General features: G+C 47.5%; 1 protein-coding gene across 3 annotated transcripts in view; it reads left to right on the plus strand.

The window, feature by feature from the left end:
* The window catches only part of PLXNA4 (plexin A4), a 441,829-nt gene that overhangs the window by 40,378 nt on the left and 375,050 nt on the right, over positions 1-26,401 (plus strand). For all 3 annotated transcript variants that reach the window (XM_040061861.2, XM_040061859.2, XM_040061860.2), the window contains exon 3: positions 5,301-5,483. In XM_040061861.2, coding sequence (XP_039917795.1) covers positions 5,301-5,483 — 183 coding nt within the window. The remainder of the gene's footprint in view (positions 1-5,300; positions 5,484-26,401) is intronic.

The following is a 26,401-nucleotide window of genomic DNA, read 5'->3' on the forward strand; positions in this document are numbered from 1 at the left end:
AGATATCCTGAAGTTCCTGCTGAGAGTTTTTTCTATGTCTCTCACCTCTCTAGATTTTTAAGTATCTCGTTGAGTGGACATGTGCCCACCTTCACCCTCACTCAACCCCTGCAGTCAGGCAGGAAAGGAGATCTTGCAGTCAGGTGATGGAAAAGACCTTGGATATCTCCTTGCAAAGACTCAAATGCCTGTAACTGTTGATTTCTTACTGCTGTTGGCTCCCTGGCCCTGCTGGCAGCACAGACATCCATTAACGTGTGTTCCCTCCATCCTCTGCATCAGCCAAGCCTGAGATAACAGGAGAGAGGAGCCAAGTACCTGCCACCACACGAAGACAGGGCTGTTAGGAATTAGCTGTAAATCAAAGGCAAGACTTGGCCACTGGGACAGTCTTTATCCGTGGTGAGTCTGTGGAATTGCTCTGGAGCCTGCTGAGATATCTGGGAAAAAAAGCCTCTGGGGCTTTGATTGAGGAGGAAGATTCTGCTGGAGTGAAAGCAAGGAGGCGTGAGGAGTGGTTAATCCTTTATTGGGGCTCTTCCCCAAATGTGGATTAGGCTGTGTTTGGTTATCAGGGGCTGTTTCAGAGGCAAACAGTGAAAGCAGATGTTTAAGGGACAGTTGGTGTATTCTGAGCACTGTTTGCCCATGTCCCCTGATATCTGGTGCTTCTGCTGCTCGTTCAATGCCGGCGCTCTCGCTCCTGCTGGGAACGAGATGGGGACGGGCAAGGAGGTGATGTAACCAAACCTCTAACCCTTCTGCTGAATTTGGGGCTTTTGGGAGGCTCAGCACATCCCTCCAGGGCTGAGCCTGCACCAGCCTTTAAACCCATCCTCTCCAGGAGAGCTTGGATGTGTTAATTATTTATTTGATGGGCTTAATCCTGGAGGAGGCAAACGCCTGCCAGAATCTGTAAATCAGGGCCATTCTTTTGCACATCCTTCCCAGTTCAGTGGTGACTGTGACATTTGGCCACGGTGTCACGGCTGCAGATGAAACCCTGGTTGGTGACACAGGGAGAAGTGGCAGGAGCAGAACACAGCCAGGTAGAGAGGCAGCTGCTGGGGCTGGGGAGGGCATTTGCCCCGTGGGATCTGCCAATCCATCTCAGATGAAGATATTTTGGATATTCAGAGCACCTTACGAACCCGTGCTTCTCAGTTTCCCTGGGGCAGGGGGGTGATGGGGAATATTCCCTCATTTTCAAGTGGGAATTCGGTGTGGGGTGATGAAGTGATTGATTCCAGCCCAGCATTCCCACTGCAGGCCCCCGTGTCCTCCCAAGTCACCTGCTGGCTGTGACTTTCTGGGCTGGATTTTAACTGTTCAGGATGTGAGAATTGCTGATATTTTCCCCACCTTTTTAGACCTTCCCTTTGCCTCTCCCTGCTGTCCCAGCCGCCCTGGCAGCAGTGTTAGAAGTGAATTCATGCCCTCGCCTCCTGCTTCATTCTGGAAAGTCGTTAACATGAAATTGCCAACCAGAGAAGCTCCAGAGAGTTTAACGTGGCTACTTTATATTGCTGCTAGGAGTGTCTGGAATTGAAAATAAACCTGGGCTTGCAACTCCTGACCCTTTCATCATAAATCCAAAGTTCCTTACGTGTCTCTCTTTGCTGCAGAAGATGACTGTATTTCTGTCTCTACAAAGGCCTGTGTGCAGCTGCGAGCCACAGCTGTGCAGGAGCCCGGGTGGTGTTTATTTGTAGGGTTTTGCTTGCTGGCGGTTTTTTGGCAGATGATCCCCAGAGGAAATAACCCAAATATGTTAAATGGAAATAGTTTTCGTGTGGCGTGTGGCTTGCTGGCCTTGCTCCTGTTCCTGGGGGAGGGCTGTCCACATGGCAAACCGCAAGGCTGTGATTGCTTCTCTGGCGCCCAACCAGCAGCACGTGAGTGGACACAGAGTTCTAGAGTAGTTTGGGTTGTAAGTGACCTAAAGACCATCAAATTCCACCCCTTGTCAAGGGCAGGGACACCTTCCACTCTCCCAGGTTGCTCTAAATCTGGCCTTGGACACTTCCAGGGATGCAGGGGCAGCCACAGCTTGTCTGGGAAACCTGTGCCAGTGCTTCCTCACCCTTATCATAAACAATCTCTTATTTAAATCTAGTGTGACTATACCTTCTTTAAAAAAATCTGCCTCCCTATTTCTGTGTAAGTCCTTCTTTCATGGATGTATTCTGTAAATAATGTCAGGGGGAAAAAAAATGAAATAAACGGGCTTAAATTTAATTTTGTGTCTGTGTGGGTTTATAAACCCCATGAAGGGTAGGTCTGAGTTCAGGTGGAGGAGGATCTACCCAGTGGCAATTAGATTAATAAAATCTCAACAGTTTGGAGATGGGCTGTGAATCAGCCACAGGTGTCTGTGCTTAATGCTGTGATTTTGGGGGCTGTGTCCGAAGCATAGAATAAAGACTTTACAATTAGAAATTGTAAAGCAGGTATGTTTTATTTCCAGCTGGGACATGCGGGGGGTATTTTTCCTCGAAGCTGTGAGCACCTAGTTAAGACAAAGTCCACGTTTAAATACATGTTGATCCCACAAACCCACAACTCCCAGGTTTAAATACATGTTGATCCCACAAACCCACACCTCCCCACCCACCCATTCCCCGCCTTCTCCGGTTTTGTATTCTAATTAGCTGCCACCTCTCCTGGTGGTCCTGAGCTGGGTCTTCCTCAGGTTGATCTTCGCTTCTGGGCAGGTGCAGTGGAGCTTTGGCTGTTTTTCCAGTCACTTTGCTCTTACCAAAAATGAGGAGCTTGATTTTGCTGGGTTCAAGCCACAAAGTTCTGCTTTATCGATCTTTGACAAATACCTAGGTCCTGCTTTGCTGAGTTTCAACATTACCCATCTTACCTATATGACTTCTACTTAGTAACTACCCAACAACCAAGCTTAATAGCTAATCTTCTAAGTGTTCTCAGTGCAAGCTGTTTCTTTGTTTTTACAAAATCACCAAAAGCTGCTCCTAAAATCCTCTATTTTTATATTCATAAACACCCTCCATATCATGTCCTCCCAGGCTCCTGGCCGGGATGGGAAGGTCTGGATGGTGTAGGAAGGCAGCCAGATGATGGTACGGATCCTTTCTGGTCTTGAGTGCTTCAGCTGGAGTGGTTGGTTTTGGCTGTGCTCCTCCAAGGAGGATGCCTCCGACTGTGCCAGCTCTGCTGGATTCCTCTCATTTTGCTGCTTCTTAGAGTAATTTTCTCTTGTTTGGGATGGAGCTTTGTACCCTGCACCTTAGGTAAGATGTCTGCTGGCACCATGAACCTTTTCTCTGTCCTGGTGGTGAAGAAAGCTGTCTTGTTTTCCTTGAAAAACTTCCTCCCTTTTCTCCCCTTTCTGCCATTTGGGAGTTTCCTGCTTTCAGCCTGAAGTGATTCTTTTCAGCTTGTCAGGCAATTAGAGTGAGCACTTAGGCAGTTTGATTATACCCTGGAAAGACAAACTGTGCTCATCTCAGAGCTTGAGGGTTTCTGGTCAAATTGGGCCTGACTCGAAGACCTGGATTCTTGGATCTTACATCCATAGGATAATTCAGGTTGGAAGGACATCAAGGGGCGACATAGCTGGGCTGAGGGGATTGTATTTATGCTGAGGGGATCATCTGGAGTAGTTTCGTGGTCACCTGGCTCTGCTGGAAGCTGCATTTCCAGTTTGGTTGGGTGGTTCCTTCTCTGACACACCTCAAATCCCTGCTGGTTATGGATTTCCATGTACCAGAGCTGGGTTGGAGCTTTATCTTGGACTTTTTGCTGGCATTTTGGACCAGCAGCATCCTTCCTGCTGCTGCTGGAGGCTGCTGCTCTGCTCCCTAATTGCTCTTTGAGCCGGTGTTTTAGCTCTGCTAAAAAGGGCTGTCCACAAACACTAATGACTCCTGCAGGCCAGAGCTCAGGCTAGCTGATCCCTCCTAATGGCTCTTTGAATTCCTCCTAGGTTTTATGTATTTATAAACACATTTAGGACACATTATTCTTCTATTCAGCAAAACCATCTGTAATTATTGCCCGTAATTGCTGGGTGAGGATAAAATGAATCTACTATCAGGCTTTTACTGCTCTGAACTCAAGCAGGGAGCATCACTTTTTTTAGCTGTGTTTCCAGGAAGATGAGAGTTGAGTCAAAGAAAATTGTCATGGTCCCTTAGTACTGATATATCAAAACTAGGCAACCTTCCTGTACAGTTAATTATTGCTTTTCCAGGCCTTAGTCCAGCAAAACATTTTAAGTGGATGCTTAACTCGAAATCCATGAGTGGCCCCAGAGAAGTTAATAAAGTCCAACTGCTCTGGCAGTTGTGTGCTGGGATATTTGGAGTTTTATTTGATTTATTCTGTGGGGATCTGTGACCTGTATTAGCTTCACCTGCCTTGACGGTGGCTGAAGGTAGAAGGGCTGCCTGCGCCTCATTTCTGGAACTCCCTGAAACCCAAAGAAACACCCTTAGGGATAACTGGACATGCCATTCGTTTGAGTGAAAGGGTCCCAGTGGAGCATCTAGCTGGTGAAAATGCTGTTGAGTCCAAATGCAGTGGGTGTTGGAGCTCAGGCAGCAGTATTGATGAATAGGGGCTTTTCTCTTGTTGTTGGGAGCTCATGGATATCTCCAACAAAAGCTGGAGGACCCCTGTGGTAGCTGTGGAACTTCCTGCCTCTTCAAAGAACTTCAGGGAATTACAACGTGGAAAATCACAGAATAGTTTGGGTTGGAAGGCACCTTAAGGAAAGGAAAGATGGGTGCTAATGCAATTCGATGGGTGAGGTGTCTTTAAGAGGAATGGGTGTTAATGTCTCTGAAATGAGCCCTAATGTCTCTACCAACCAAAACTTTGTCTATTTTATTTGCCAGTGCAGATTTAGCTCAGTGGTTCTCACTCTGGATCTATGGGAATGCTGTGTGCTTTTTTTTTTTTTTTTAACTGAACTTTAGTAAGTTTAAGACATTTTCAGCAGACTTTCACTTGATTGGTGAGTCTCGACTGGTGAAACTGGCTGGTAGAGCAGTAGGAAAAAGGCTTAATGTGATGTATCCTGCTGGGCTGTCATTCAAGAGAACCAACTTTCCAGTTCTCCTTCTGGCTGTAATTCATTGTGCAACTTTGGAGAGATTTTTTTTTTTTTATTATTTTTTTTTTTCCCCCCACCTCTTTCTCCAGTCCTCCCTGATTTTTGTCAGCCTGCGCAAATTACAGGCACGTTACGCAAGGGATGGATGCTTCCCAAACGGCTGAAAAATTGGTGACTTCAGCTGTTTACCCCCTTCTCCTTTCCTTCTTTGCAGCTGTTAACAATCGATGACAATTTCTGTGGCCTGGATATGAATGCCCCCTTGGGAGTATCGTCCATGGTGCGAGGGCTCCCCATTTTCACCGAGGATGGGGACAGGATGACCTCGGTGATCGCTTACGTCTACAAGAACCATTCCCTGGCTTTTGTGGGCACCAAGAGTGGGAAGCTCAAGAAGGTAAGACCTACGTGGTTCTCTGACTCAGATTTTCTTTTTTTTTTATGGTGATTTAAGTGTTGCATTGAGCGTGAGCGCAGAGTTTGTCCTAAGGTGCTCCTATTTTGAGGATAAAAAAATGGTTTGGTTGGCAAAAAAACTGTGTTTCACCCTCAAGGGATAGAGATGATCTGAGAAAGGATAAAATCCTTCTTCCAAATGGATTTTCATCCGGAAATTAATGCTTCAGAAGTCGAACCACAGCCCCAGTCGCAGATGGACGTGATGTAATTTGCATCCAACAGAATTTTCTGTGTTGAGACCATCTCTAATTGAGTCGTTGATCACAGGGCGTCTGTGCACGCCAGAGAAAAAACTGATTGGGGCTGAAGTTTGGGAAACAGGATTCATGCTCTGGGGATCTTTCTTCAGAGCAGCATGACCGGGCTGTGATTTCGCCACGAGCCCAGCACGGGATTAGCGGCCGCCCCGGTGAAGTCAGGCTGGGGGTTTGTGCCGAAGGAAGAGGGTTTGCATCAAAGGAAAGCTGTGTCCTGAGCCATAATGAGCTTTATGTTCACGGCTGCTGCCACACAGACGGAATCAAGAGTGTGTTTGTGTTCCTCTCTGGGCATTCTCACAGGAAATGTGCCCATTGCATGGCTGGGGTTTGCCTTGTGAAGCACTCAGAGGGGCTGGGGAGGTGGAATCCTCTCCCTGTGGCTTTCCCAAGGAGAGAAGAGTTGTTGGAAATGAGCTAATGATGGACACTGCCTCTGTGTCAGCCCCTCTGTGCCACTCTGACAATGTTGGTCTGAATGTTCGACCTGGGAGTGTCGTAAAACATTTCCTGCACAAGGGGATGTTGGCTTTGCCATGGCAATGGAGATGGTGGAGAAGCTGGGAAGGGAGATTGGGCAGAGCTTTGTGATGTTTTAGGATGTTGTTTCTTCTTTAAATGCCTTTTGCAAGTGAAGATTTCCAAGCTGGGGCAAATGAGGTGCTGTGAAAAGGTGACCCACTGTGGCTTGTGGGGAGTGAAGGGAGTTGTTTGCTCACGGATGCTTAGGGATAGTCTGGAATCTCTGTTTTTATTCCCCTACCTGTTTCTTCACTTGAAAAGCAAATCTTGGTTGTAAGTTCAGATGTCATTTCCCCCATGCTGAGGGGGGAATGGGATCCTGCCCACTGGCAAAAGTCTCTGGCTTTGTTTAAAAAAGAGGAAAGTCTGCTCGTGTTTTTGAAAGGAAAATATGGTAGGTTTTTTTTTTTTTTTGGTTTTTTTTTTTTTTTTTAATTATTCAGGCATGTAAAAAAGGAGCCAAATTGTTTAAGTGGTCATAATAAAAATAATCTCCTCCTCTGGCTAATTGAGTTTTGCTTCCCTGTCATGTGTGATATCATAATAAACTGTTCAGTTCTCCAGTCATTCTCTTGGAAGGAAGGAAATGGGGTAGCTGAGATCTGAATGGTAACCATCAAAAAGACCTAAACACTTAATGGCTGCTCTCCCTGCTCTCACAAGCTTTTGGTTGGGTTTTTTTTGGCTTCAGGAGAAGAAAACTCTGCCACAGCTCTGTCTTCGCCTTTGCAGGTTGCAATGCAGAATCCAAGATCTGATTCCTTTTTAATAGGGGGAAATAGGAGAGAAAGCTTTCTGTGCTTTATGGAGTGTGGTAGGGAGCAGGGACATCCTTATAGGGTAAAAAACGAGGAGAGGAGGGCTGAAGAAGCTGGTGTAATTTGAGAAAGGGAATAAAATGAAATTTTTCCTAACGTGTTGAATATTCTGCTTGTGGTAGTTCCCACATTGGGTGAGAGGGAGCAGGGATGGAGCCTTGGGCTGAGATTTGCTCAGGTGAAGAAATTTCCCCCAAAACAAAATGTGGCTCCCCTAACCACATTGTTTGGTGGTCAAACTAATCACATTTGTGATTGTTTTGGACCAGCTGATGCAGATCCCTGGAAACCTTTGTGTCCTGTAGGTTCAGCCCAATCCTTGCTGTGATTTCTGCAATCCCTGACTCTCCTCCTCACGTTGTCTGACCCTGGGGCAGCAACCTGTCACCTCCTCTGGGTGGCTTGGCACGCAGGAATTTCCCTCAATGCTCCTTGACCCCTACCATGGACCTCTTGATGCTTTGTTTTCCACCTTGGCTCATCAAACAGCTTCTGCAAGGAAAATGCTGCGTTGGGATTGCAGCTCCAGCATAATCCATGATTTCAGCAGGAAGTTTGTTTTCTGTTCAAAAACAGTGGTAAATTGGAGTAAACCTTGTAGGATTAGATGAAATTTCTGGGCAAATCCCAGGAGCTGGGTTTTTTTTTTTTTTTTTTTTTTTTTTTTCATGCTGTTGGGTCCTACCAGGCGTGTCACACTCTGCTGCTTCTCCTGGTGCAGTGCAGCTCCTCGGTCAAGCTGCAGTGGAATGTTTTGGATGGCATAAAGAGGAGTTCTGAGATTATCCCCAAGATAGCAGGATTTATTCTGTGCTAGGAAGATTCGCTGCAAATCATTACAAGATGGTTTTGGAGAAACTTTGCTGCCTTTTTTTTTTTTTTTTTTTTTTTCCCCCCCTGCAGTTTCAGTATTTTCCTCTCTGTGTGTTGGGTTTTTTGGTGTTTTTGTTTTTTTTTTTTTTTTAATATATGAAAGTGGCAGACTGTGTATCAGATTTTGATTTATGTGATCCATGAATGCTCTGCAAAATACCCACAGTCATAAAGCAATATCTGTTAGTTGATATACAAATGTCACATGTGTCAAAGGAATTTATCCAGTGGCACACACACAACTGAAGGAAAATATTGTGCTTTACAGGAACGTATCATTAAAATGAATACTAGCAGAGTATCAGGAATCTACCCATGTAACCAAGACAACAAAGAGAGAAAGAAGAGGAAAAACCAAGATAGAGATAGGGCAGGGAAAGTGTGAGTGAAACCGAATGACACGGTTGGCCCCAGCTATTTCACCGCCCCAGGCAAAATACATTTTGCAACCCTTGCTCATTCACAAAGCTCCATGTGCAGTCCATCATGAAGGCACGGAATAATGCGCTGGGGAAATATTCTGCTGCCTTGTCCACGGTGCAGCCTGGCCCTGCAGAATGAAAAAATAAATAGGATAAAAATGAGGAGTTCAAGAAAAAGGAAAAATTCTCTCTGTCCGTATCTAACGCGTAGAAACCACTGTCCTTGGGTTAAAGGTTTAATGGGGGTCTGTGGCTTCTTGAGGATGGAGAAGGGTGGCCCAGGGAGGAGAAGTTCAGTCCTTTGCTCCGCCAGGGACTTCTGGGGTGTCCCCATGTCTCATTTCTCCGCCTGCAAATGACAGGGAGCGTTTTCCTTGCTCAAAGAGTGCTGGAGAAAATGAATGCATTAAGTACTGCAAGGTGTGTAATCACCACAAACAGCTGAACTCAACAGATCAGGTGCGATGGAAAACCAGCTGCTGACCACTTCTGGCATTGTTTAATGAGAAATATTTAATCTTGCTCTGCTTTGGTTAGAATCCAGTGTCTGTGATCTCCTCCTGTGCTGGCTGTTCTGGCGCGTTCCCATGTCTCTGTACCACTTTGGTGTTCCCACAGCTTTAGTGTAATCCAGGGATCCTGATGGGCTTCCTTGGCAGTGAACCCCTCTGTACCCTGGGGGATGCTTCAGGCAAAACCCGTGGCTGAAGTGCAGTTGGCAACGCTGGGAGTTTTTAGTGAGTTCCTTCAGGAGATGCAAAAAAACCCCCCCAAAACCCCAAAGAACCAACTCGCTGGAGTTAAACAAATGTCTGTTTTGTCTCCCTGCAAACAGTGCAGGAACTATTCCTGGGGATGTTCTCCCTGCAAACCACTTTGCTGTAAGGTATCCATGTGCCAAAATTCTGTGGTTTTTTTTATTTTTCCTTTGCTCACACTCTTGTTGCACGCTCAGTTCTTCACTCCAGTGGCAGGAGAAAAGCGGGGATGTACCCATGTGCTTGGTTTGGAATTTAATTCCTGGTGCCACTAAAACCTGGCATCACTAAGGGAGTGCAGCAGTATTCCATATTCCTTGTATTCCTTCCCTAGGCATTTAATTTATGGGTCACTGCTTCTGCGCAGATCGTTTCCAGTCAAAGAAATACAACTTACCTGCAATTATTCTGTGTGTAGGTGCAGGTGTAAAGGGAGAGTTGAGCTTACAAACGTCAGCCTGGGAGCAGCAGGAATTGCATTTCTCACAAAAGAAGATTCTGGTCTATTTTGAAATGTTTGATGATGGAGCAGTAGAAATTTTCACTTATTTGAAACTTCCCTGTAAGAAATTGTTTCGTTTCTTTTTATTCCATCCAAATATTTCACTCAAAGCCTTTTACATGCTGAATTCCTTGCAGAGAGAGAACTTTAGCTTAAAAACCAACAGTTTCACTCTGTGGGCTGTATTTCATTTTTCATCAAATGCAATCAGTTTGTGATCTTTGAAGGGTTTTTAGATGTGGAACGTCGTGTGGGGTGAGGGCCTTCGTTCAGATCAGGCAGCTCTGGAACCTGGCCAGCACTTCCCACCAGGTATCAACTCTGTTTAGGAGGACATCCTCAGTATTGCCCAGTTCCATGTGTTATCCACCCTGAACCCTTTGGATCCTGCTTTCCTTGGATGCAGAGACAAAGCACCACAGGGAGTGTTTAAAATCGGAGAGCTGGGATTTGCAGCTCTCACTTTGGCCCCTCTCACAGTGGTGCTGGGGAAGTGCTAAGTTGTGAATGGAATCGTTCAAGGCCAGGATGGATGGGGCTTAGAGCAGCCTGGTGGAGTGGAAGGTGTCCCTGCCCCTGGGATTGGTGTCCCAGTTCCAGCCAGGGGGTTGGAATTTGCCTCCCATCCGAGGAGCCGGAGCTGAGGTGGCAGCGCTGGGATTGCCGTGCATGGAATGTCAGTCTGGTGGCAACTGCAGGCTCAGCCAGGGACCCCCACTGCTTCTCCAGGCCAGGGGGTTCCTGAATAGACACAAAACGAGAAACCCTGCTCAGTTCTGATGCTCCCTGGAAGGAATTCTGAAGCTGACAGCTCCGTGTGAAAGCCAGCAGGGAAACTCATCTCCCTTCTCCTTCCCTCTGCTGCCTTGAAAGACACGGGGTTCTTTTGAATTTTATTTTCCCCCAAGTGCTTGGCAGGTGGACTTGACTGCTCTGAAAAGACGCTGGAGAGGCTCTGGCTCCTGCTGGGAAGATGGTTTCTGCAAGAGGGGCTGGTTCATCCTGGTCTCTCCTCACAGCTGCCTGAGCCAGCGGGAGGCTGGGTGCTTCACTGGCTTGTGATGGAGTGACGCTGGTCCCTGTCAGAATTTGATATTGCAGTTATCTGTGTCCTTCCTTGATGTGCAGCCCCTCTTTGAGAGATGTCTGCCAGCTTAGATGCCTGGAAATGAGTTGATTTTTCTGGCTGAAGCACTCGAAGTTGTGGTGAACTCGGCACTTGATACTCGTGTTGGGTGAAAGGAGTGGTGGGAATCAATGTGGACATTGGGCAGTGGCACGGTTTCTCCTGGGTGATGTGATAATCATTGCCTAGTGATCACAAAGTCCTAAAACATCACCTAAAAATGAATGAATTCTGCTCCCATGAGGGAAATCAAGGATGCAGGGTAAGCAAACAGGAGTGCTGCCAGTAGATGGAGGGAAGGTGATCACCTTGGGCTCAACTGCCAGGCCATGCCCAGATCCTGCACCCAGTTTTAGGCTACTCAGAGCAAAAGCTTTGTTGACAACCAGAACAAGCTCAGGAAAGGGTTGAGAGTTTGGCCAGGAGCTGGAGAACCTGCCCTGAGAGGAGGGGATGAGAGAAATGAGCTCATTCAGGCTGGAGATGAGAAAATGTGGAGGGACCAGGTAACAGCATTCCCACGCCAACAGGGAGGTTATTGAGGAGTTGGAGACAGGTTCTTCATGTTGGTGGGTGAGGAGAGGATGTGGAACATCAGGAGTAAATTGGCATGAAAAAATTCCAACTGGACATAAGGGAAAGCTCTTTGTCCATGAGGACCTTAAAGAAGCAGTTCCCATTCTTGGAGACTTTCAAGGCCAGAAGGGACAGAACAACCCGGTCTGGTCTCACAGCAGAGCCTACTTTGGACAGGAGGTTGGGTTGGAGACCCTGCGAGGTCCCTTCCAGCCTGGGCTACCCTGCGATCCATCCTCTGCCCTAAACCCACATCAGAGGGGCTCTGGCCAGCCTCTGCTGCTCAACTGCTGTAGCCAGCACTTGTTTGAAAGACCCACTAAGGGTTCCATCACTCCAGGTGGCTGCTTTGCCTCTCACATACCTCATTTCCATTGCTCTGGGACTTCCAGCTACAACTTGTCCGTGTCTCACACTGCAGTGTCTAACTGCAGTAGGAAAACTCCCTTTTTTTCTTTTTTTTCCCCCATGACATGAAGGCTGCAGTTCCTGGGAAGAGCTGGAGCCTGCTTCTTGGCAGAGAGCAATTAATTTTCCACGTCTCTCCTTCAAGTACCCCTCTCTGCTTTCTGACTACTCAGCGATCTCCGTGCTGGTGTGCGGGGTTTGGCTGAGCTGTGCTCTCGCTGGGTGCTTTTTCCTACATGTGTTGAGCGCTGCTCTTTTTTCTTTTTTGGATATTCTGGTTTAGCTGTGACTCAGAGTCTTGTCAGAGATGGAGCCTTGTGATCACGCAGTGAGATTTGCAAATATCTGTCTAATCCCTCCAAACTCTACACCAGCAGTGCTGAGCTGTGTTTTTACTCCCAGCTCCAGGAGAAAGAGCAGGGATGGCAGCAGGTTGTGTCTTCATCTCTCCAAACCCTTACTTTAAGTGCAGCTCTGCACTGGACAGCTTCACAGAGCTGGATTTCCCCACAGAGGGCTGAGGACATGCGTTGTGCAGGCGGGGGGACGTTCGTGACAGAACCAGCCACGAGGAGAGAGGAGACAATGTCCTGCTGCCTGTTCCCTGCTGGAATCTACGGGTCCTGCAGCCTCCCGGGGGACAGCTGGCTGTGCTGTGCTGCTGGTTGTCACCTGCTCTGTGGTGATTTTCTGCGTGGTGTCAGCAGCTCTGTGGGGTGTTCAGGCTGAGGAGCCTGGCACGGCAGCGCTGCCGATGGAAAATGTGCAGGGCTGGGACATGAGGAAAAGCAAATTCATTCCCGTGTCCCTCTGGTCCATTTGCTTCTCTTTGTCCCTTTGTTCTCGGAGAAATGCTGTGGCTGGAACATCAGGTGCCCAGCTTTGGTCTTCACCTGCTCCTTCTGCTCTCCAGGGGGACAAAGAGAGGTTGTTTAGCTCTCCATGCACTCCACTGAATGCCCGGATGGATGCTCAGCCAAAAAGGCTCTTGTGATGCCTTCCTCCTCTCTATCCCCTTCCTTTTTGACTGGGATAATGACTTTTCAGGGAGCCCTTGAAGTGCCTCTTGCATCTGCCTTTGATTTGAATGCCTCTTGCCTGCTGACCCTTCTTAAGGGAAGTCGGCTTAAGTGCGGTTCTCCTAATTAGTTTTGCTTTAATTTAATCTTTTGAAATAATTTTATCAAAAAGAGGAAACCTTCTCCCCGCTCCCTCTATTTATCGGCTTGTTTTCATGCGTGGTCTCCGGGTTTATTTCTCTATTTCCCTTGTCTCTAGATAGGACATCATTTGTATATTTGATTAAGCTCCATATGTTATCAGGGAGCCGGTTGCAAGAACAGCAAGCCCCCGATAAGGTGCTCTGCATCCATCTCTTCTTCTCACCGTCCTCCACTCCGTCCCCCTCAGCACCCCGCTGCCGTATCTGTGCCCAAAATCAGCTCCTCGGTCTCTCACCTCCTCCCTCTCCCTTTGGCCAGGTGACTGATCCCTGCCTCAGATGCAGATATCACAGTTTGACAGCTCCTGTCTTTCGGAAGGGATGGGCAGAGGAACCTGGCGCTGTTGGGGATGTGAACCCTGGCAGAGAGATCCAGGTTCAGTTTCCAGCTCTTCCTGCTCGATGGCAAGTGGAATGTGGGCCAGCCACCTCCTGGAGGACATCAGACACAGCTTTGCTGGGTGCTTGAGGGAGGGGGTTGTCCTGCCTTGCTCTCACTCCTGGGAGACCTGTGCGCAATTTTGGATGCCACAGTGTAAGAAAGACAACGATGAAGCCATTAGGAGGTGTCCAAAGGAGGGCAGTGAGGATGGGGAAAAGGAGTTTGAGGAGTGTCTGAGGTAGTTTGGTTTGTTCAGCCTGGAGAGGAGGGGTCTGAGGGAGATTTCATTGCAGTCTGCAGCTTCCTCCTGAGGGGCAGAGACTGCTCTCTTCTCTCTGTGAGCAGGGACCCAAAGGAATGTCTGGAGCTGTGTCAGGGAAGGTTTAGCTTGGAGATGAGGGAAAGGTTCTTCCCCCAGAGGAATGATCACAGCCCCAAGGCCACCAGAGCTCCAGGAGCATTTGGACAATGCTCTCAGGGATGAACAGGGGGAGATTTTAGGGTGCATTGAGTAGGACCAATACACCGATGCACTGTTTCAGGGTGTCTTGAGCAGGGCCAGGAGCTGGACTGGATGATCCTTGTGGACCCATTCCACGTAAGGATATTCTGTGATTCTCTGGAGCTCTTTACATGATCCCATTGTGCCCATGGGGAACGTTTTGCACAGAAGTTTGGTGTCCCCACTCGTCACTCTGTACCTTGACTCTGGCTTTGTTGAGTCTCAGCTGGGCTATTTCCTGCAGGTCTGGGCTGACACCTTTGGCTCCCCTCCCAGGTGCTGGAAACCACTGCTGTGCAGACAGCAGAGTAGAGCTGGAAGGGCTGAAAACACAATAGCCACAGATGCATAATTTTAAAACCTATTTTGTGCAAATATGTGTATGAATGCAAAAAATCTCTTAAGTAAACACATGCCTTTCAGGTTTTGTTCTCTGACTACTGCACTACAAAAACAATTTGCCTTAAGCAGCTCCCCCAGCCCACCTCTAGGAACCCTCTAATTTGAGACCAGCTGTGGGACACCCCTGAGGAAAGACAGGGGAATGCTTTTTTGACAGTAATTTTCTCCTCCTTACTGCTGATGTTTAGGCTGGGGGAGGCTTTGTTTGGTTTGTGACCCATAATTAGGCATTTGTGGCGGTGATCAGAGTCCAACTGCTGGCCTGGCAAAGGCAGGGCGGGTTCATGGCAAACAAAAGTAGTGTCATTAGTTGCTCTGCTGGAGCTGGAGAAGGGACCACAGCTTGCAGGAGGGGAGCCTTGGAAAAACAGCTTTTCCCTCAAATGACAACGAAGTGTAGGAACCAGGGGTTTGATTTACGAGCCAGCTTTTAATTAGAAGGCAAAAAGGAACGTGCCTCCCATTGTTAGGATAAACAATGTTGTGCTGGGGTGGTTTGAAGGTCTCTGTCCACGTCTCCCCTGCACACACCCCATGCCCTGATGTGTGGCAGCCCCTCTGATCAGTGAACTCCTGTGAGGGAACTTCAATGCCACCAGCATACCCAGGAGCTGCGAGTGCTGCTGGTGGGGCTTTGAGAGATGAAAGCAGGATTGAAATCCCCCTTGCTCCTTCCCAGCTTGAGCCCTTCCCCTCGTGCCTCTTTCGTTTTGGTGTAATGACTCTTTGGCTCTGTCATGTCCCATTCCGTGGTGGCATCCCGGCTGGAGAGCGCTCGAGCTTGGATGGATTGCTGGTTGTTGGACTGGTGTGTGAGGAGTTGTGCTGGTTTTTGTGGGTCCCAGCCCATCTGGTGTCTGTGGGAGTGAAGACGTGTGCTGCTGTGTGGGACTTGGGGGTCTGTTCCTGCTTGTTCTGACACTTGTCTTTGTTTTTTTTTTTTTTTTTTTTTTTTTTCTTTTTCCGCTTTAACCTCCCAAACCCTGTCAGTGGCCTCTCGCCTCTCCTAAATGAAACCATGTGTAAGAGCTGCAGGTTCCTGGCTCTTTTTGGAATGTGGAAAGCTTTGATTGCTGAGTGAGGGGTGTAGAAATATGGACTGAAGGCTAGACCAGGACAGTTAATCAAAGATGAGATTTGCCAAGTCCTCCTGGGATGCTGTGCCCAGGGTGACCCAAAAGAACCTTCCTGGCTGTGACAGCAGCAGCTAAACCTGTAAATTTGACTGTAACCTGGTGGTATCAAATCTAGGTTGATGTCAGTGACTTTTTTTGTGATTTTGACTCTCATTGCTTGGATTTCTTCATCCTGGCCAATGTCACTATGGCACCAAGGATGGTCTTTCATCCTCTAAACTAAAAGAGGCATTGAATTATAAAGAGTTGGAGTGATATTTGAATAAAAAACCCTCCCAAAAATAGATTTGCCAGCTGGGTTGGTGTCCATACTTGACTAGAGGTGGCAGGACTGTGTTTGTGGAGATATCCCTTAATCCCATGGAACATCACCCCTGAGAGTTGTTCATCCAGTAGGCACCAAGCTGGGATCCCCCTTGGAGCAGTGAACCTGGAAGTGTGTGCTGGAACCCAGTGGAACACTCCAAGAGAGATGATTTGGGACCCCAGGGAGTGCCAAGAGAAGCGAAGTCTGGAGAGGGAAGTTGGGAGCAAGTCCTCTGTGGGTTTCAGCTCTGGTTACACTCCGTCGTGCTGAACGTGTTCTGCTGGTGGTTCACAGGGCTGGGTCACTCTGGATAAGAGAACAGCAGCTCCTGGGGGGTTTGGGTGGCTTTGGGAAGCTTTTGCTGAGGGTTGTTTTTGCAGCTGACGTGGTGCATTGGCAGAGGACCCCAGCACAGGCGATCTGTGGCATCCTGGCAGTGCAAACCTCTGCTTCTCCTGCCAGCTGTGCTGGCATCCCACCCCGCTGAGCTCCTGGTGGATGAGCTCTGGAGTCATCCTTCTGACTTCCTGTAATTTCGTTATTTCTTTTTTTTTGACTGAAGCTGGCAATGAATTCCAGTGATGTCAGAGGAAAAAGGCTATCACCGAGACTGGCAGGGACCTCATCAGATGAATTTTTCAGGACCCCTCCTGATGAAATATAATTAAACACCACGGCTGGCACTGTGCAAACCTCCCCGTGTTTGTCATGTGGTTGATCAGGGCTGGGTTATCAGGGTGAGTTTATGGCTTGTGTTTTCTGCTGGGGTGGATGTGGTTTCATACACCACAGGCACTTTGATCTCCTCTCCCCCCTGCACTGCTCACGAGTTTCTGTGGGTTTCTCTCGGGTTTTGTGCACCATCGATCGATCTCCTTGGTGTCTAAGGGAAGATGTTGAGGGTGGAGAGAGAGAACTTGAGTGATAAGGACACTTCTCCTGCCCTTCAGACACCACCTGTGTTCTGGGAAGCGATGGGACCCTGGCATCCTGTTAGGTTGGAGTGTCTCTTACAATGAGAATAACCCATTTTGTTGTTTTCTTACAGAACGGAGCAGAATTTTACAAGAAATAAAAAAACCCAACCCAAATGCAGCCCCGTGCCAAATCAAAACTGATTGCTTCTCCCTCCTCTCTTTTTCAGTGCAACGAACAAGCTGTGAAAGCTGTACGGTCTACAAAACAACCACTTATGGTTATTTGACCTCCGCCCCTCCCTTCCCCTCCTTTCTTTTTTATTTTTGTTTAATTAGATCTCTTCTCACGGATATTTCTACCATGAGATGGAAAAGTCAAAATCTTTTGATGCTTTCAAGCCCCTTCTCCCCCCGTGATGATGTAAATTAATTCCCCAAATCCCACCTAAATTCTGGATTTGTAGCTAATTTTTCTATTAATGGAGAGAGAGAGAGAGAGAGAAAATAGAGAATGTTTCCAAATTTGTATGTCTGTCTTCCTCGCACGTCTGTCTTAGTCTGCAATATGTGGAGAGGTGGAGGGAGATCTTATGAGACTGCTGCCTTTAGTCTCTTTGTTAAACTTCTTCTGCCGGGTTAGCATTTTTGTCTGCTTGGAAGCTGGAGGATTGAACTCACCTGGGAGCCCCAGTAGTGAAATAAATTATCATAATATAGCAGGAAAAGAATATATTTTAGGATGGTGAGCAGTGCAGGACTGCCCTGGTGCAGTACATCTGTTCATTTAGAGATGTAAAATATGGCTTTGGCTTTGGGGCACGTGACTGGGGTATTCCTGTTTTAAGGGGAGGGGGCTTCTGGGGCTGAGGGGATGCAGGTAAATATAACATAAATACAGTCCCAAAAGCATCCTGACACCGATAGTAACTAAAATAGCCAGCTAAAGCTCAGCACTGGTTGTTAATTCATGATTTTTAATTCATGCTTCTCAGGTTTTAGAGGAATCTGGTTCTTCTGAGGGGACTGGCAGTGCTGTAAAGCAGAGATGGAGGGCAGGAAATTGAAAGATCTGTTGTAATTAATATTCCAATGCTCTGCTTTAACAAATTGTCAGCACAATGGGTGTTAAGTGCAGGTACAGGGCTGTTCACCAAGGTGTTTTATGCCCTTCTGTTAAAAAAGGATTAAACTTAACTTGAGCCAGGGTACCTGGCAAGGGGGATCTGAGCTCAACCCCTCCAGAAAAGCTCTGAGCAGTCCCAGGCTGGGACGTGGCAGCAGGAGCTGAATACCCTCAACCCCCAAAGTCATTACAATGATTCTGCCATTGTTTTTATTAACCAATACTGATATTCTGTGGGTTTTTTTTTTCCCTCCTGGGGCTTTCACCTTGCTCGTTTTGCAGCCCCTGCCTGCCTCCTGCCCTGTGGTGCGGCCTCTGTGCTGCTTCCTTCCCTGTTAAGGAAATCTCAGGCTCTTCCCTCTCCAAGCTCTCCCTGACATTGCCATGGAAGTGCTGCCCTTCTCCTCACTGCTAGGAAAGATGAGATCACTGGCACTAAATATATCCCCCTGTCCATGCCAGGGATGCTCTGGCAGACTCTGAAGTGACTTATTTTCTATGTTTTGTCAATTCTCTGTGGCAGGTGATTTCATTAGCTGCTCTTTAACTGCTGGCAGAGCTGAGCTCTTGCTTTTCATTGTTTTCACTCTCCTGGTGGAAAGGTGCTGGTGGCCACCTTGCAGTTCCTCCCTCCAGGTCGGCCTTGTCACCCAGTTCCCAGATCTACTTCTCTATTTTTTATTTTTTAAATAAAAATAAGCTGCAAAATTTGGAATCTGAGTCAAACTCACGGAGAGCTCCCTGTCAGTGTTTCAGGCTGTGGTGGGATCTGCTCCCAGTTTTGCTCCCCGTGTGACCCCTGGATGATCTCAGACTTGTCTGTCTGCTCTCCCTGTTTATCCTGCGTTATTAAAATGAAGAGGGGGAGGGAAGATGATGTTTGGGACAGGACTGGGTCCCACCTTTACAATATCTGGACTGGGGATGGTGCCTTAGCAAGGTTTTTTCCATATTAATTCACTGGGACAGTCAGTGTGTGCTCCTGGATCATCCTCACCTCTGCAGTGTTTTATGAGCAGTGTGATCTCCATCTCTCTTGTCCTGCCATCCATCTACCTTTTTCCACTAATCACCTTGCCTGAATGTCCTTTTAACTTGATTTTTAGGATATCTCAGTTTTCCCTCCTCCATCCCCTCTGTTCCTTACCCATAAGTAACTTCCTTCAAGCCCCCACAATTTTGTTACTCCTGGGGCGACCCTTTGGCTCTGTTCACCTTTGATGTCCATTTACACTTTGATCAGACTAAAATATAAGAATCCTGAACTCAGTTCCTGCTTTGCTACTGACTTTCATGGACCTAGCTTTTGGAGAGTGGGGTTTCATCTCATTAAATGGGGATATCTCCATTCCCAGGAAGTTCTGTGAACTTCCTCCCGACTCCAGGGAGAGGAATCAGACCTTTTAGCATGCAACTCATCTCGTTCTGCTAGAGAATGAAACTGTCCTGAACCAGGGCAGGTGAATTATGTCCAAAAAGGTTCTTTTTCTCTCCATTAGAGCTAAGGGAAGCTGAGGACAACTTGTTCAGATGTGAACATCCCTTATTTCTCTGTTCCCTGGCTGTAAGTGACAGTAATGGTGTTTCTCTGCTTTGATAAAGGTCTCATCAGCAGTTTGTGGTCGTGAGGTGCTCCAGCATTATGATAATAGAAAAGCCCAGTGCAGGGTTACTTCAGGCAGGATTTTCCTGCTGGAAATTTGATTAATGTGTTCAGATGAGGCCATTTCTTTTGGTCCTTTGTATTTTCTTCATTCTAATGCAGGTGGAATCCGACCTCTTCTGTGAAGGTCAGGGGCTCTTACCTGGGCCAGGCACCTGGAGGTGGCTCAAGAGTAGGGACACTGGGCTGCAACTTCAACTCAGGTGGTTTGGGGGAAAAAGGAGCTGGAACAGGCCTGGCACATCAGCACCCCCTAATCCATGGATTCCTTTTGACACCGTTATAAATCCCCCATAACTGCTAAAAGCTGAGGGAAAAACCTTTGGTCTCGCTTAAAATGGAAAGAAAGCCTGCAGAATTTATGGCATCTGCAGTGACCAGGGGAACTGCCAGCAAGTTCAGGGAGTTTAGGAGTGGCTGAGGAGGCTGGGATCTCCTTGGGACCACACGTCTGACGGTCACAGGTGGATTTTTCTGCACCACGGGGTGCTTTGGGTGACACAGCGCGCTTGAGGATATTTTGGAATGCCGAATGTACTTCCACGTGATTTGGAGACTCGAGTTGGCAGGATGGGGGTGGATTAAAGAAGCGAGGAAGTATTTAGGCATGCAAAGGTGAAATCAAGACACTTTCAGGTGCTGGATTCCAGCTGCAGGAGGCCCTGGCATCCAGGAACTTGCAACCAAAAGGACACAAGTAACTGGAGCAGGCCGACCCTGAAAGGGGTAGAAGTGGAGAGGAGCAAGTTCCGTAGAAGGAGTGGATGGAAAAGCCAGCTTGGCTTGGGGGTGATGTGGAGAGCATCAGGGGTGGTCAGAAAAAAACCCAGAGTGACGTCATGGCAGAGCAGGAAGCCTTGATCTATTCCTGGCTCTGTTGCTGATTGCAGCAGGACCTCGGGCAAATCCCTCCCCTCTCCCCATCCCCGCTCTGCTCTTCCCTGAGCTCCTCAGGGGATGGGCTGTCACTTGCAATGAGACTGTCCTGAGCACAGCCACCCTTTGATTTCATCTTGATGCTTCCCAGGCGGCTGAACCCGCAGTTCAAAGCTGGGTGGTGTTGGGGTTCAGCTGCTTTCAGACGCAAAATTTCCATGTGCAAAAATTCCCTGATGGGAGCGGGGGCTCCTCCCACGAGTGTTTGTGCAAGGGCTCGGGCTGAACTCGTGTCAACACGTGGCTTTCCCCAGCTCCCTGCGTATCCCTGATTTCCTTGCCCCCTCCCAACAGGTTGGTCATAAATTAGGTTCTGATGTGGGGATTGAATTTCACTCCAGCTGCCAGAGCTGTGGCACATCTGGGGTCCTCCTGTGGTTAATGGCTTCACGAAAATGAAGCAATAAAGGTTATGATGGCTGTGTTTTAACCCCGTGGCCCTCGTTCTGCTCAACAGGAAGGTGTCCCTGGAACAGTTAAAAACCCGCTGTCTGCATTTAAATATCTCCCAGTGATGTGCCATCTTTGAGCAGCTTTTTATGAAGTGACTTCAGTTTTGAAGTCTGACAAAGCTGAAGCATTTTTTTTGTTCGGGTTTTCTTTCACAAAAGATGAACTGGTTCTCTTTAAACTGAAAAAAAAACCCCTTGCCTCTAAATTATGCCATAATTTAGCATTTACATACAACTAAGGAGTTGGTGTAAAGGAGAAAGGGAGAAAAAACCCCACCTCACTTTGAGGTTTTTCAGTGTAAGTCAATAATGCTGTTTTTAAAGGATGATTTGTCTGTGAGGAGCAGTTCCCAGCTCTCGTCACCAACGATCCCTTCAAGGGATAGTGCTTCCACTCTCTCACAAACTCAAAGCCACAGTCAGCAAAACTCCGATGTGACTTTGGGCACTGAGCTCTTGCTGCATCAGAAATGCTGACATTTTAGAATGTGTGGATTCTTAAAAATCAAGGGGTCTCTTCCCAGTCCTCCTCTTTTGATAAATACCAGCTCCCTAAAAAAATCCTCTACTGTTTTTTTGAAAGGAAGTGAAGCTTTGGTGCTCCAAACCAAACTGTGGTTGTCTCTGTTGGGTGCTGTGGATGCTGCTAAAGGTGACACTCTGATTCTCCAGCTGTGGGATTTGGCTGCCCAACAGATCAAATCAATAAATGTATTTATCCTCCCAGCTCTGCTGACAGGTGTGGAAGTGGGACACCAGAGAGAGCGAGACTGTTCAGGCTCTGAGTTGAAGTGGATTTACCTGGAAAAGAGGCAGATATTTAATTTTGAGAGTGGTTCACATCACCTCCTAGCCAGGATGTCCTTGTGTGTACAGTCAGTGGAGTTCAAAGCATCATTTCTGCCACCCCTTGGAGATATCTGGCTATTTTCTACATAAATAACTCAAATCCTTAAGGGGAGAGTCACGAAATTCCCTTCCTGACGTGCTGCAGGGGTAACTCCATGGGAGACATCACAGCAAGAAACTCTGGACTTGCACCAAGCTACACAACTGGAATAAACCTCAAGGTCCCTGGGCTGACAGCAAAATTATTCCTTTCATCATAGAAGTTGTCCTTAACAAGTTATTCTGCTGCACTCGGGGAAGAGGGGGGTTTTCCCCGACCCTGTTTCCACCCCGAATTGTGTTTTACTTTTGGTCCCAACATCTTCAGGATGTGCTGATGGTGCTTGGCGTGCCAAATTCTTGATAAAAGGCAGGTAAGGCACAGCAGGCACTCACTCAGAGGAGATAAACATCTCTCATTTATTTATTTAACTCACTCTTAATTGCAAAAGATGACCCTTCACTCATCTGCTGTGAAGAGTATCGACTTCCCCTCCACAGGTTTCCAGGAGATTTGCTGCTCCAGCACAAATCCTGAGAGGGCCCTGGGTCAGTTTTTGAGGAACAGGGGGGTTGATGTTGGAACTAATGAGCTTGTTATGAGACATATCCTGGAATTTCTGGGAGCTCCATCCTCTGCCACCGTGTCCAGCCAGTCTGCAATTAGGAACAAGGTCTGTGACACTGCTTTATCCTAAATCTGCAACGAGACAGAAACGTCTGCTTTTCACTGAACACACAGAAATGCCTGATCTGCAGAGTGGGAACAAATTTTTCTTATTTATGACTCAAATCTTTAGAAGTCCAAAAGTCCCCAAGGACTTCCCTTTAAAAAATGGATTTTTATTTTTCTTTTATTTTCTTTTTTGGCAGAGCTTCTGCCTATTTTTTCCAGGGATTCAGAACTCAGAAGGGTGTTAGCCCAGGTAGTTGGAGCTATAACCCTAGGCAGAGTGCTCATGAGAGCTCGTTAGGTAATTGATGTTGATCAATTGCTGTGGTAGAAGGTAAAAGATTATCTGGATGGCTGTGATAGATGCAGACACAGACTTGGGGCCGTGTTGCCTCCTTGCTGGGGAATCATGGGGTGGTTTGGGTTGGGAGGGATGTTACAGTCATCCAGTTCCAATCCCCTGCTGTGGGGAGGGATTGTTAAAATCATCCAAACCCACTATCCCAGGCGCTCCCAGCCCCATGCAGCCCGGCCTTGCACATGTCCAGGGACGGGCAGATGGCTCTTGACTGGAGCTGGAAGAGCTCCATCTTAACTCAGAATGCAAATCCAAGATGCCAGAGCACTCCTGCAAGAGATTCCCTCTTCTTTGATCCTGATTAGTTAAATCAGGGAATACAGGTATGGAAGTGACCTCCAAAATCCCCAAAGCAAAGCCACCACAGCCAAACAATTCCTCTGGGATGTTCCCATTAACTCAGCCACTGCAGAGTCTCAAGCCAGACCCCAGAGTCTGGTGGCCTCTGCCTGACTTGGATCATTTCTGACTGTTGGGTTTGCCAGTTTTGCCCTTATTTTATTTTAATGAATGTCACAAGCCTGCAAGCTCTGTCCTATATCTGGGGACGTGCTCTTCTGGGGGATTATCCAGCCATTGTCAGACCCTCATCTGAATTACCCCCATTCATTTCAGCCCTATTCACTCCCAGCCATCCATTATCCTCACCTTTCTTTCCCTACCCTGAATATCACCCAAGCTGCTGTTTCTTCTTGCCCTGGAAACTTTAAATATAGATAGATATGTTAATTGGTATCATTACAACATACGGTCCCAGTCACCCTGCAGTTCAGGGAACATTTTGTGTTGCCATTTAAATGATGAGGGGTTTTTCTCCTCCTTTTTTTTCTTTAATGCCACTGACAGCTACTTGTGTTTAATTCATTTTGATTTTGTTAGGAGGGGGAAGTTATCAGGATCGTATCATTAAAAATGCATGCTTGGGTTATTCATGCATGTTTCATACATCCCTGCGTATGATCCATCATAATTCAACATTAGCCAATGGGGATAACAAGTGGAAAGGGTCTGCTCAGCGTACACATAATTCAATTACACCCATGACGTCACATTGATTGGACTCGTAATGACACCTCCGAGCCGTGCTGGGGGAAAGGAAGGTTCCCACCGAGGCTGCCCCTGTCTGGGAGCACAAGGTTTGTGTTACTTGTTGCTATTTTATTAGGAATGGTGAGAGTAACAACACAAAACTCTCCAGCTTAGAAGCAAAATGAGAGCGACCTTTACTCTTCAAAGTCCTCTTTTAAAGACAGTTTCGAGAGAATAAAATTTCATCAGGCAGCAAACCAACACATCACCATCATTAGACAGTTGGGAACAACACCCCTCGACCACTTCTTGCAAGAAAACAACAGGGAGACAATCAACACCTGCAAAGGTTGTTTTCCTTCTCCAAGGACTGTTTGGATTCCTCCTCACAATTTCTCAGGCCAGTGTGAGAAAGTTACGTGACTCAGTTTCACACAGACACTGGGCTGCTGCTGCCTGATCTCTCGCATTCAGCCTCCACAGTTCCCCTGTTTTGTTTTAAGGTGGAAAGGCAGCGTTTGTAATCCTCTGCAGGGCCCTTGCAGGTAAGAAAACAAGCACGGCACAAGAGGTCCCTTTGGTAATTTGTTGGTTACCAAACGGAACCTCAATTAGGCACTGATTTAGGGTGATCAGGGACATTCTCTAGCACACACTATTGATTCTTCCATGCACCACCATCGATTCTTGTTGTTCACTCTTGCAAGAAGTGGTCGAGGGGTGTTGTTCCCAACTGTCCAATGATGGTGGTATGTTGGTTTGCTGCTGTCCTGGTTTAGGGACAAATTTGGGAGAAAACCCCTGAATGGGATCCCTCCAGGAAGCAAACCCAAGTGGCTCCTCCCTCCAACTGGTCCGGTAAAAAACTTCTTCGGAGAAAAGTGGAAAAAACTATTTTACTTAAACAACAAAGTGCATACAAGTATAAAGAATGAATAATATGAAACAATAAAAACCTCTCGTCCTGGAGTGAGATGGCAAATTGAGAAAGTCCTTGCCGTGGGTGTAGCTCGGCTCTCTCTCAGTCTCTCCTCAGTCCCAGTCCCTCCGGCGCTGCTGGAAAATGCCGAGGTCCAGGCCCCGGTGGGCCGCAGGTGCAGCCCCCAGTGCTCCCCTGGGTTTTCAGTCCAGAGCAGGTTTAAACCGTTCCAAGAAAAAAATAAAAAAACAGTCCAGGGAACTTCTCTGCCCTAGCTAGCTGAAACCAAATAAAAGCAAAAAGATCTCTGTCCTGCAGTCTCTCCAAGCCTCCGCTGAACACCCAGCCTGGAGAGGAATGTGCAGGAGTCAGGCAGTTTTCTCAAAACAAACTCCGCGCTTCTCCTTGCTCTTAGAACCAGTGCTAAAGGTGCAGAACTCAATATACAGCACTGACAGAGCAGATGACTGGGGATAAAGCATCACAAAGTCACCCTAGGACAGCTGCCCAATGAAATTTTATTCTCTCTAAACTGTCTGTAAAAGAGGACTTTTAAGAGTAAAGATCACTCTCATTTTGCCTCTAAGCTGGAGAGCCTTGTGTCGTTATTCTCGCCGTCCCTAATACAGTAGCGACATCACTGATCCGGCTGGCAGAAGTTTGGACCTGGGTAGGAACTGGGCAGATGCTCCGCAGCTGAAGGACAGATGTGAAGCCACTCAGGCAGCACAGCACGAACCCTGGGTGTTGGAATTCTGTAAACTTAGATTTTGGGATTTTTAGTATATAGTAATACGTGTGAGTCAAGATGGAGGGCTTTGGGCATTATCTGAGTCCTTCTTCTTCACGGGTTTAGGTGGTTTTCTGTGATTGTGTGAAAACCTTCATGCCTGGTTGTTGCTGTGTATTATTTGGGTTTACACTGTATTTAATTTTTATATTGGGTTTTGTAATGATTTCTTCTCTACCCCCCCGTTCGCCTGGAAAATGTAACATCCCAAAGTTTGTCCCTGTCCCTTTTCCCCGACCACTCTCCCACTCTGGAATGTAATCCAGCCCTGTTCCACTCCCACCTTATCCCTGATTGGGTGGTGGCTTGTCCCTGCCTTTAGCCCCTTCCCTGGATATAAACCGAAGCAACACGTGGGAGCGCTCTTTTTGGCTCCAGGGGTAGGAAGGGGCTCCTGACCCTGGCTGGGGCAGGACCACAGAAGACAGTGAATAAAGCCCTGATTTCCCCCAGATCAAGTGCAGACTTCCCTTTGCCATCGACGGGGACTTGCTCTCTTTGCTAAGGGAAAGGTTCTCAGCCTCTCCTAGGTTTTGGGACCCTGAGGAAAAATCCTTCCAACTGCGGTTTGTCTCTCGAGCCAGACGGTGTGAAAGGAGCCGGGGTTCCGAGAGAGGGACAAGCCACACCTGGGTGCCACAGGAGTTGTGCTGCTTGGATTGTAATAAAGAAATGAGATGTTGTCCCTGCTGTTTTAGCAAAGGGCTCTTACCAGGACTGCAGTCCCCATGGCAGAGGGAAAACGTGTCATGGACAGCCAATCCTCCTGATGTGGGATGGCTCTGCTGGCACTGGAGCATTGGTTTGGCTAAAAACCTGTTCTCCTTGGTAGCTGATGTAGAGCAGTGCATGATGGAATTCTCTGCAGCTGAGGAGGGAAAGAGAGAGAGGGACA

Source organism: Hirundo rustica, chromosome 4 (assembly GCF_015227805.2).
Source record: "Hirundo rustica isolate bHirRus1 chromosome 4, bHirRus1.pri.v3, whole genome shotgun sequence".
Classification (NCBI taxonomy): domain Eukaryota; kingdom Metazoa; phylum Chordata; class Aves; order Passeriformes; family Hirundinidae; genus Hirundo; species Hirundo rustica.